The 12879-nt window shown below is 39.1% G+C and overlaps 1 protein-coding gene across 6 annotated transcripts in view; it reads left to right on the top strand.

Annotated features, from left to right (window-relative positions):
* Positions 1–12811, top strand: part of LOC122921926 — a 69771-nt gene extending 56960 nt beyond the window's left edge. For all 6 annotated transcript variants that reach the window (XM_044272259.1, XM_044272258.1, XM_044272257.1 and 3 more), the window contains 4 exons: positions 66–137; positions 2299–2391; positions 9128–9217; positions 11823–12811. In XM_044272259.1, coding sequence (XP_044128194.1) covers positions 66–137; positions 2299–2391; positions 9128–9217; positions 11823–11845 — 278 coding nt within the window. In that variant the 3' untranslated portion in view covers positions 11846–12811. The remainder of the gene's footprint in view (positions 1–65; positions 138–2298; positions 2392–9127; positions 9218–11822) is intronic.
* Positions 12812–12879: the final 68 nt, after the last annotated feature.

Genomic DNA, 12879 nt, shown 5'->3' with positions numbered 1-12879 from the left:
AATTGAACAAAATATTTTTGGAATTGTGGAAACAATGGATTATAGAATTTTACTGTTATTCACAGGTGAGGAGGTTGGTAATAATGTGAACGAAACTGAGAATGAAGAAAATTTGACCATTCCTGTTCAGGACACAGGTAAGATGACATGATGATGCAAGATGTTGGGGCAGTAGTTGGAAGCCATGTAAAAATCATTGTTAGGATAGAATATATTCTCCTCAAAACGTTCAATATACAATTTTTTCTAAAGTAGCTTAAGGTCCCTGGGTCATGATACATAGGAACACCAGTGAATGCTCAATAAGCAGAACTTTGGAATCTCTTTTGTTGTCTTAGTGATTAAAGGGGTTCTCTTGTTTGTAAAAACCCATTTTCATGTATCCATAATTCTGAGTTGAAGAAGAGGTCTTCTGTTCAGGAACCTTTTCTCTTGACCAGAGTGCAGAATGGTTACAATGAGTGCCTCTTGCTCTGGAGGACCTGCCCTGTCCTGTATTAAACAGACAACCCATTGAGGATAGGATAAGAACACAGGAGGTGGAAGAATATTGAGACTGATGACTGTGACGATGACGAATATTCAACAGTTTCCATCCAAGAGGCGTGTAAAACAATATTATGAGCAAGATAATGGTGCAGTAATGACGAGAAGCCATGTACAGCGCAAACCAGTAGATAGTGTAGAATATATTCTTCTACACATCTCCAAATATATGAATATTTTTGGAAAAACTTAATGGAATTGTCTGGTTAAAAAAAAAAAAAAAACATTTGCAATGATTTACCCTTTTATGACTCTCATGTCTTCATTACCATGGAGAGTGACTACCTATAGTGTCTCTAACTCTGAAAGACAGAGCCCACTATTTTTAATTATAACTATGTAAGGCTTCATTTTTCCTGTGGTGGTGATGCTGGAGAACCACCTGATGAAGGCCAAAGGAGTATCCTTTTGGTTTCCATCAGAGTGGTACAGTATAAGTTGGTATACCATTTTTTTTTACATGGAGCCTAGGGACAATGGATACATACCACCATATGCCTATAATATGGCATCCTTTGGAGGTACAGATTTGTCCATCTTAGACTTCCCCAAATTTAGTTAAAAAGCACCTGGCAGCAGGATAAACACTATAAATAGTGATGGACGAACATCGGCCGGGACAGTTCACGAATGTGATCAAATGTTCGTGAACCGCAAGTTCGCAGTGGGCCCCATTCACGTTATTGGCAGGCGAACCAGAAAAACCTTCAGGTCATATTTGCGGCCACCAAATACTTGGTAGAAGTGCACAAATAGACCCACAACATGGACAATGACAAAAATTCCCACAAAAATATGTATCTTAATTAGGGGCCATTTTTATGCGTCCTAAAGGGAAATTCTCAAAAATGTGCCCTGCTGGAGCCTAGAAAATTTTTATTTTAGGCCACGGGAGTACTGGCCTTAAAAATTAGGCATTCACCTGACATAAAAGAAATTCTGATTATGTGGCTCGAGGTACATTATGCGGTCAATGGATACAAATTTTACTGTAGGCCAGTGGAGTACAGGCCCCAAACATCAGGCATTCATCAGACAGAAAACAACAAGTAATTATGTGGCCGGAGGTAGATTACACGGTCAATGGATATCAATTTTACTGCAGGCCAGTGGAGTATAGGCCCCAAACAGTATGCATTGACCGGACAGAAAAGAACAAGTGATTATGTGGCTGGAGGTAGATTAGACGGCCATTGGATATCAGTATATCACACCAGTTAAAATTAGTTGTTCCAATAGCGTTTGTCCCTCTATATAGCTGGGGTATCGCAGCAGAACCGCACACAACTCCTGCACAATACAAATGCACTATAATATACTTTCTTGTGAGAATCGGTTAAGGTTTTCCTGAGAAAAATAATTTTATTCTTTATGGAAATGAGGGCTACAGTGTACCGAGGAGGTGTATCCATCACTGGAAAGCCGAGGCACACCAATGGCTTAGACCCTGCCCCTAAGTGCACTGATGTCCTCAATTTTTTTAAGAAAAAAAGTCTATTTTCTGGGAAATACCACAACCAATTTTCATGCCAGGTATCATTTTAAGCAGCAGGATCAATCCTACTAGACTTCACTCCTGGTGACCAGTGTGCTTTAAGGACTCTGATCTCTCAATTTACAAATTAAACACATTATCATGACATGATAGAAAAGTCCTTGACAGGCCGTAGCTCCCATCATGACCACTGGGTGTCCACATATAGACATATTGTTGACCATAGATTATAGCACGTTACTGTTCACTATTCACAGAGGATTTTAAGAAGTTGCAACCATCTCAAAATATGGAGAAGATTGAATATCTGCATGAAGATGAAAACACAGGAGGTCTATTTCAAGACACAAGTAAGACAACCTTATGTGTAAAATGATGGGGCAGTAGTGATAGGAATTCAGGCAAAGATACTTTTTTTGTAGTATCTCTTCTGTAAGCGGTTGAGTGACCAGGACCATTGCTGTAAACCATTGTTGCATTTCAAACAATACTGTATATTTAAATAGAGTCTGTCAGCAGGTTCTACCATGCTAAGCTGCTGACAGCACTAGGTCGGACTGGGGAGAACATGGCAAACATACCTTCTTTGGGAGGTTTTATTTTCAGGAGTAGTGTGAATGTGAAATTTCATCCTGCCAAATTCTGATCCTGCATGTGCCTACGGTGGGGCTTCACTGTGAAGTGCTCTCTGCATTGAGGTTCTTCACAGCCCCTTCTCTCTGCTTTAAGTGACAGCTGTAGCATCCAACCAGGAGACACTAGTAGAGGAGACACAGAGTAGAGGAGAGAAACTCTTAATTCACAGAGCAGTGGGCACTTGTAAGAGAACCCAGCAGAATATAACTTCTTATATACACTACTCCTGATGAGAAAGCTCCATAGGAGGGTCAAAACTTCTGAAGACACCTTTTAAGGGGTCTGACATTGGTATGGACTTGGAGTCTGCTACAGGGTTGAGGTCTGATTTTAATATAAGAAAGCTGAATATATTTAGGAGGTTAAAAATTAATTTAAAATAGGATGTTGTTACAATGGCTCACCTTCCTAGACTTTTGGATTAAGGTGCAGTACAGTAACTAGTCGTTTGGATGGCAGGCACTCTATCATCTGGTATGGCATGAGAAATAGTCTGTATTCTAGTTGTTGTACATTATAACATTTTAATATTCTGTGCACAATACAAAATCAGTATAAAAAAATACAAATACAATGAGATAAAAACAAAATAAAATAATGTAAAAATCCACTCGTTCTCCCATTCATCTAACCTGATCCGTATATTAATCATGATGTTTTTTATATGACTCCATTGTTGAACCATAAACCATGTGACAATAGATGAATAGAATTACGGTAAATTACCCAAAAATTTCATGAAAAAATAATACATGAATTAGTCCTCCTTTGAAATTGATTTCTTTTACGAACCCCTGTATATAATCCATAATGTTATATAAAAAATGTAAAATATGAAAATGAATAATAATTATCCTAAATTGATATCTTCTTGTTCACACTTTGTATATATGTTTTAATATTTTTATGTTTATATTTTATATTTTGGTTTCTTCAAAAGTTGACCGATAGTTCATATATTCTTATTTAAGCTGTATATATCTGTATGTTCAATGATAATAATTCATATCTAGATCATGTGACTCCTATTAATAGTGATTCATATATAAATCATGTGACTTTGATTAGCAGGATACTTTATAGTAGTTATTATAGTAGTCTCTTCAATAGTAATACTTCATATATAGATCATGTGACTCTGATTAATAGGATACTTTATAGTACAGGGTGGGCTATTTATATGGATGCACCTTAATAAAATGGGAATGGTTGGTGATATTAACTTCCTGTTTGTGGCACATTAGTATATGTGAGGGGGGAAACTTTTCAAGATGGGTGGTGACCATGACGGCCATTTTGAAGTCGGCCAGTTTGAATCCAACGTTTGTTTTTTAAATAGGAAGAGGGTCATGTGACACATCAAACTTATTGGGAATTTCACAACAAAAACAATGGTGTGCTTGGTTTTAAGGTAACTTTATTCTTTCATTAGTTATTTACAAGTTTCTGACCACTTATAAAATGTGTTCAATGTGCTGCCCAATAAGTTTGATGTGTCACATGAACCTCTTCCTATTGAAAAAACAAAAGTTGGATTCAAAATGGCTGACTTCAAAATGGCTGCCATGGTCACCACCCATCTTGAAAAGTTTCCCCCCTCACATATACTAATGTGCCACAAACAGGAAGTTAATATCACCAACCATTCCCATTTTATTAAGGTGTATCCATATAAATGGCCCACCCTGTAGTTGTTACATTACTGCCCCATGGATAATCTATTGTTGAAGGTCCAAACTGTGTTTGTCTCCGTCTGCTCTTCCTCCTGTGTTTGCCTCGTTGTTAGTCGAGGCACAAGCTTCTCGCCTGGCCCTGTTCAAGCTCTTTCGGCGTCCCACATGGTCTTTAGCTTTCCGCTTACCCACCTGGACTTTGTGTTCAATACGCGGTCTATTGCGCTTTCTGATGTAAATTTGAGGCTTGAGTATATCTTTCCAGCGGAGATGATAATCACTGAGGTTGTTTACATGTATCCTTTCAAATTAGTAACACCAAACGCGTTTCGGAGCTAACATGCTCCTTCTTCAGTGGTTTTGAATCAAAGAAACCTGAGTTTTCACAATTAAGGCCTCATGCATACAAACGTGTTCGCCCCGTGGCCGTGATGGGGCCCACAAACTGCGGACCGCAATGCACGAACATCGACTGTGGGGCAGCCGCAGCGGATCTATATGTTAGAATGTCCATGCCAAAGACAATATATAGGGAGAAGAAAACAACCTTTTAAAAAAAAGGATAGCAGAGTATGTTGCGAACATTAAAAATAGATTTGAACAACACTCAATTTTGAAAGACTTTAAATAGCATCATAACAGGGACCCAACAAAACTTACTTTTGTGGACTTTGAGAAGGTCAAAAACAGTGGCGAGGGGGTAATCATGTAGCTTGTATGTCACGAGTAGAGTCAAAGAGGATTTTTGAATTTAACACTCTGTTACCGGGGGGTCTAAACGCAGAAATGGAGCTATTTGGATTCCTGGGTGGGTGCCCTTAAGAGACAGGACATCGAGGTCAGGCTGTGTTACCAGCATCTCGATCTCTTCTCCTTGTGAGGCCCTCACCCCTTTTCTCTTCTTGACGTCCTCATCTGAAATAGCAAAAAAAGAGAAAAAGAATAAAGAAAAAAAGAGAAAAAGAAACAAGGAAATAGAAAGAATAAGAATAAAACCAAAATGGAAATAGGAAACACAAATTTTCTATATCCAAATTTTCTTTTGGTAATTTAATTCAATTTAGGGTCTAAAACATTGTAAAATAGACAATAAAAAGTTTTTTTCTTAAAACGCATAGAAAACGCATATGCGTTTTTTTGTAAACGATGTGATTTTGTTTTATTGCTAGCGACCAAAATTCTATATGCATGTAACGAAGGAACAGTATTAGTGTATATGAATTAAAGGACACAGACTATACCACAGCAAAGATTGTTTTTATATGCTTATATTTTATTCTTTATTTGTCTGTATTAATTGTGGATATAAGGATATTGTGCCAGTCCAGGTATTTGCAACAACAGTATACCAAAGGAAATCCGCCCCCATAATTAAGGAGAATATATAAAGAATTAGAGGGAGAGGATTGTATCCAAAACCACTGAAGGAGCATGTTAGCCTGAAACGAGTTTGGTATTACTAATTTGAAAGGATACATATACAGTTAGGTCCATAAATATTGGGACATAGACACAATTCTAAAATTCTTGGCTCTATACACCACCACAATGGATTTGAAATGAAACAAACAAGATGTGCTTTAACTGCAGACGGTCAGCTGTAATCGGAGGTACTTACATCCAAATCAGGTGAACGGTGCAGGAATTACAGCAGTTTGCATATGTGCCTCCCACTTGTTAAGGGACCAAAAGTAATGGGACAATTGACTTCTCACCTGTTCCATGGCCAGGTCTGTGTTATTCCCTCATTATCCCAATTACAATGAGCAGATAAAAGGTCTAGAGTTAATTTCCAGTCTGCTATCTGCATTTGGAATCTGTTGCTGTCAACTCTCAAGATGAGATCCAAAGAGCTGTCACCATCAGTGAAGCCATCATTAGGCTGAAAAAAACAAAACAAACCCATCAGAGAGCTGGCAAAAACATTAGGTGTGGCCAAAACAACTGTTTGGAACATTCTTAAAAGGAAGGAACGCATCGGTGAGCTCAGCAACACCAAAAGACACGGAAGACCTTGAAAAACAACTGTGGTGGATGACCGAAGAATTTTTTCCCTGGTTAAGAAAACACCCTTTGCAACATTTGGCTAGATCAAGAACACTCTCCAGGAGGTAGGTGTATGTGTGTCAAAGTCAACAATCAAGAGAAGACTTCACCAGAGTGAATACAGAGCGTTCACCACAAGATGTAAACCGTTGATGAGCCTCAAAACAGGAAGGCCAGATTAGAGTTTGCCAAACGACATCTAAAAAAGCCTTCACAGTTCTGGAACAACATCCTATGGACAGATGAGACCAAGATCAACCTGTACCAGAGTGAAAGGAAGAGAAGAGTATGGAGCAGGAAAGGAACTGCACATGATCCTCAGCATACCACCTCATCAGTGAAGCATGGTGGTGGTGTCATGGCGTGGGCATGTATGGCTGCCAATGGAACTGGTTCTCTTGTATTCATTGATGATGTGACTCCTGACAAAAGCAGCAGGATGAATTCTGAAGTGTTTCGGGCAATATTATCTGCTCCTATTCAGCCAAATGCTTCAGAACTCATTGGACGGCGCTTCACAGTGCAGATGGACAATGACCCAAAGCATACTGCAAAAGCAACCAAACAGTTTTTTAAGGGAAAGAAGTGGAATGTAATGCGATAGACAAGTCAATCACCGGACCTGAATCCGATTGAGCTGCATTTCACTTGCTGAAGAGAAAACTGAAGGGAAAATGCCCCAAGAACAAGCAGGAACTGAAGACAGTTGCAGTAGAGGCCTGGCAGAGCATCACCATGGATGAAACCCAGTGATGTCTATTGGTTCCAGACTTCAGGCTGTAATTGACTGCAAAGGATTTGCAACCAAGTATTAAAAAGTGAAAGTTTGATTTATGATTATTATTCTGTCCCATTACTTTTGGATGTAAATGCCCTCAAATTAAAGCTGACAGTCTGCAGTTAAAGCACATCTTGTTTGTTCCATTTTAAATTCATTGTGGTGGTGTATAGAGCCAAAAATTTCAGAATTGTGTTGATGTCCCAATATTTATGGACCTGACTGTAAATAACCCCAGTGATTATTATCTCCGCTGAAAAGATATACTAAAGCCTCCAAATTACATCAGAAAGCACAATAGACCGCGTATTGAATACAAAGTCCAGGTGGGTAAGCGGAAAGCTAAAGACCACGTGGGACACTGAAAAAGCTTGAACAGGGCCAGGCGAGAAGCTTGTGCCTCAACTAAGAAGGAGGCAAATGCAGGAGGAAGAGCAGATGGAGCCAAACACAGTTTGGACCTTCAACAATAGATTGTCCATGGGGCGGTAATGTAACAACTACTATAAAGTATCCTATTAATCAGAGTCACATGATTTATATATGAAGTATTACTATTGAAGAGACTAGTATGATAACTACTATAAAGGATCCTGCTAATCAAAGTCACATGATTTATATATGAATCGCTATTAATTGGAGTCACATGATCTAAATATGAATTGGATATATACAGCTTAAATAAGAATATACGAACTATCGGTCAACTATTGAAGAAATTTAAATATAAAATATTAACATAAAAATATAAAACATATATACAAAGTGTGAACAAGAAGATATCAATTTAGGATAATTTTTTATTCATTTTCATATTTTTACATTTTGAATTGAACATTATGGATTATATACAGGGGTTCTTACAAGAAATCAATTTCAAAGGAGGACTCATTTTTGGGTGATTTAATTCTTGACTTTCTTGAATTCTTGAACTTTCTATGTACTCATCTATTGTCACATGGTTTATGGTTCAACAATGGAGTCATATAACAAACATCATGATTAATATACGGATCAGCTTAGATGAATGGGAGAACGAGTGGATTTTTACATTATTTTATTTTGGTTTTATCTCATTGTATTTGTATTTTTTATACTGATTTTATATTGTGCACAGAATATTGAAATGTTATAATGTACAACGACTAGAATACAGACTATTGCTGATACCATACCAGATGATAGAGTGCCTGCCATCAAACTGACTAATTATATATTTTTTATCAATTTGGCTTTGGGTGCACCAAGGACACTGCACCTTAATCCAAAAGTCTAGGAAGGTGAGCCACTGTAACAATATCCTATTTTAAATTAATTTTAAAAATATTCAGATTTCAACCCTGTAGCAGGCTCTAAGGCCTTATCAATATCATTTTGGGATCTAGTCTAGTTTTAGGTGTAGCTCAAAGTGGTGCAGAGAAGTCGCACTGTGCCCCAGTGCATGAGGCCCTCAACAGTCCCTCTGCCCCAGAGACACCAGTATTATAATTAGTTGATGCTCCTATTTTTGCATTGATGCCCAGTGGGGAGTATTTATTTGTTGAGCAGTCTGGTATAGCGGTGCTATTTATGTGCACATTACAGCATAATATATAATGTATATGCATGTATAAAAGTTAAAGTCCTGAGGGACCTGGTGAAGAGTTACAGAACTTTTGTAAAGTTATAGTTGTAGAATCTTTTGGTTGCTGAAAGTCATGTGGTTCTTCAAAAGAATCTGGTGCTGCAGAATAGTAGCCCAACACTAGATCCTACATTATATGTTGTGGCTGAAACTCTATGGCTCTTTGACTTAACAGAAAGATGTGTCCTTCTTTATTCAGGCATGATATTTCATTTGTAGTATATGAACAAAGTGAAGGTTTAGAGTCCATGTAATACACATAGGTGCCCCAAGAATTTTCTGTAAAATATGGGCAACCATAGATTTTAGCAACACACTCTTATTTGCAGGTGACCTGGATGAACAAGACAAGGTGGAGGAACATAAGAAGAATGATGACTATGAGAATGAAGATGATTTAACTCTTGTTGAAGAAACAGGTATGACAACATTATGAGAAAAACGATGGGACAATAGCATCATGGACCCATGTAAAGATCAAACCAGTAGTTGGCATAGAATATATTTGAGACATATTTCTGAAGTAGTTGAAGGTCCATGGACAATAAATAAGACATGTAATGTTATACATAAGGAAGAACGTCAGCCAATTTGGAAGCTAAAACAAAACTTTCCACTGGATTCCATTTTTTGTGGCCATCATTGTTGTAATGAATTTTAAACCAATTCTTAATGGGTTTGTCTTCCAGAAGCAAACCATTTTCTAAAGACATGTCCCATCAGTTACCCCAGTGGTGTGAGACCTGGACCACTACTTCTATAATATTTATAGCTATTTTCCCTTAAAGGGCTGGGTTTTCAACAGCCTTGTGATTCTTTAAAGGGAACCTGTCAGGAGATTCATACTGCCCAAGCCACAGGCAGCATGAAATATTGACAGGCTCCCTGGTTACAAACAGCTGTTCACACCATCTTTGGTGGAAAGATCTTCAAAATGATGGACATGATAAAAACATAAGAAATCTCTTGGAGAGTCATACTTCCCAAACTACAGGTAGCATGACATGTCAACAGACTCCCTGTTACAAATAGCTGTGCATACCATCTTTGAGAGGAACAGATTTTCAAAATGGTGAACATGTTAAAAACATAAGAAATCTCTTAGAGATTCATACTTCTTGAACCACAGGTAGAATGAAATATCAACAAGTTTACTGGTTACAAATGCAATGCACCCCCCCCCCACCCGCGCAGGCCGATCTTGTCCCAGGTTTTAGGAATGGGGAGTGGTGATTCGGCCTTACTAGTTGTGTGTGTCACAGTACTCCTAAATGGATAGTGTCGCTCCCCAGAGTTAGGCTTCGTAGCAATAAAAGGGAAGTTATAGTTGCTGGAGTAAGAGTCCAGACTTGGTGAAAGTTCAACAGCTTTACTTAAATAAACTTGCATCCAGACAGTATTTGGTCTTTATCTTGGTTCCAGCAGGTTGTAGCGTAAACAAACTTGGATATCTTGCTTTCTCTTTCTCTGCTGTGCTAGACTTTGGCTTCGGTCTGGTTGCTGGACTTTCTGACAGTTCTGGTACCTTTGAGTGGATTGCCTTTGGCTTTTGACCCCCTTGTGATACTCTGTAAACTGTAAGGAGTCAGAGTGCTCTATGAGCTGCTTCCCCTGTGGACATTCCTGATGCAGGAGCGTGGGCCATTCCCTTTACTGTGCCATCTCTTGTGTCTTTCAAGCTTCACTATGGAATCTAAACTGACTATAGCTTCCTGCAACTCTCCCTTGGTAGGAAGCAGGATTAGCCCACTTCTGCCCAAAAGGGGAAGAATGGAATAGTATGTTCCATTCTATCTAAAGATCTGTCTCTCTCTCTATACCAGATACACTGCCATCTGCTGGTGAACCAGGCACATTACTTAACAGTTTCATAGTAATACTATTAATGCCCTGGACCATAAGGACCTGGAATAAATACACAGATTACATTATTGTTAGACCTTAGAGACCGTAGCAGGGTGTAGTAATGGTAGTGCCCGCTCTGGGGTACTACACAAACAGCTGTGGAGATGATAAAAACATAGGAAATCTCTGGGAGATTCATACTGCCCAAACCACAGCATGAAATAACAGGCTCCCTGGTTACAAACAGGTGTGCATGCCTTCCTTGTGAGGATCGGTTATTCAAAATGGTGGACATTATAAAAACACAGGAAATGTCTTGGAGATTCATACTTCTTGAAACAGGGAGCATAAAATCTTGACAGGCCCCCTGGCTACAATCTTAGTTGTGTTTTATTCTGAAATGCTGCAGTGAAAACATTGTTTAGAAATGAGCTGGAAACTGGGAGAAGGGTCATCTGGGTGGCTCCCCAACGGCCTCTCCTGGACCGGCTAAGCTTGATTGACAAGGCTTTCTGTGGGCAAATAGGAGGAGAACTGTCAAATCAAGCTTCTCTTCTCTCCATTCCCAGCTCATTTCTAGCTATGTTTTTTTTCTGGAAGTGCATTGCTTTTTAGGGTTACAAATGGCTATTTGTAACCAGGGAGCTGGAGGAACATGAGAAGAACGATGAACAGGTAAGACAACATTGGGGGAAAGACGATGGGGTAGTAGTTACACTGAACCTTATAAATGTCAAACCAATAGATGGTATCGAAATAGCTACTTGTAAGCAGGGAGTCTGTTAGGATTTCATAGATTTTCTGTCTCTTGACAGGTTCTCTTTAAATATATCAGCTATATGGTAGACTTACATTACACTCCATGTAGCACAGTAAAGTTGCACACTGTAGCACAATCATTAGGACTCTGTATGACAGGTATGAGTATGATGTGGCAGTTGTGTGGCTTTATTTGGGCAATGTATAACTTTGTATTTGAAAACTCAAGGACATGCAGTTTTTTTCCACATCCTATAAGATTTATAATCTTTATAACAAGTTAGCCACGTGTCCTTTAATCTCATATAACATACCTAAAGTGAACAAAAGCAAATTACTTGATGGTATATATCAATTACACTAAAGGTGTTCCAGTTATATTGGCAACCATGAATTATTGCAATTTACTGTTATTCACAGGTGACCAAAAAGCGGAACTGTGAAAAGACCAGAAGAACTGGGGTGAAGGAACATCTGAAGGAGAAGAATGGACTGTTAATAAATCTTCATACTTTCACATGAAAAGCATTGCAAATATTAAAAGCCTTACTCCAACAGAGGATCTCTCCACACGTCTTTGTGAGATTGAGAAACAGTGCTCCCTGTTTGAACACTTTTTGTGTGTGGATTAAATAAATGTTCTGGACTGACGTTCTGCTGTTTGGCCACAAGATGCTGCTGTTTCCCAGGTACAGCTGACTGACTGCATATATATTTCCATATTAATGAGAGGTGTGGTTCTTCTGAGCATGAAGTAGCTGCCGCAGCCATCCTAGGAGCGAGCTGAGGAACTGTGTGTGAGCAGAGAAACTAATGGATCCAGGAGTGAGAGGACCTTCTCCGTGACCCCAGCTGCATCTGAGTGAAGCTGATCGTTGTCCAAGACCCAGCTCCAGTCCGGGGAAAGGAGGATTGTTTCCAGGAAGGCTGACAACAGCTAAGGAACAAGCTGCATACCCTGTGAGACCTCATGTTTGCTGCAGAGACTGGTTGTTCGGTTCAGAGACATCAGTGGATAAAGAGCAGACCCCGGTCGCCTAGAGACTTAGACCAGGCCTGTAGTTAGCTAGTTAGGGTCTTTGCTTTGTGTCAGGTCTAAAGAGTTGCTACTGGTCCTACAAAAAAAGGACATTACACATTTGAGAGCTGATAAACACCCCCACAAACACTATCCAGTTCAGAGTTTTGCTCAGGAGTAATTATCAAGCACATGCTACCAGACTAGTTATGGGAGAGAGAATAATATAGAGTACAGTAAGATTGTAAACTGTTGTGTTGCACCGCAGGCTATGGCGAGGCAGTTTTACTTGTGCCCGCCAGTAGGTAAATTATCACAAAATTTCCACTGGCATCCATCAGAGGGCACCATGCTGTGCAACACGTGTTAGTAAAATTCTGTTTTAGCAAAATCTGGTGTTGGAGTTGCTTTCCTCGTTCGTGACTTCGCTGTATCCTGGATAGCCCACCCCAGTACACA

The sequence above is a fragment of the Bufo gargarizans genome, chromosome 11 (genome assembly GCF_014858855.1).
Source record: "Bufo gargarizans isolate SCDJY-AF-19 chromosome 11, ASM1485885v1, whole genome shotgun sequence".
NCBI classification, from domain to species: Eukaryota; Metazoa; Chordata; class Amphibia; order Anura; family Bufonidae; genus Bufo; species Bufo gargarizans.
This window is presented reverse-complemented; position numbering and strand designations above follow the sequence as displayed.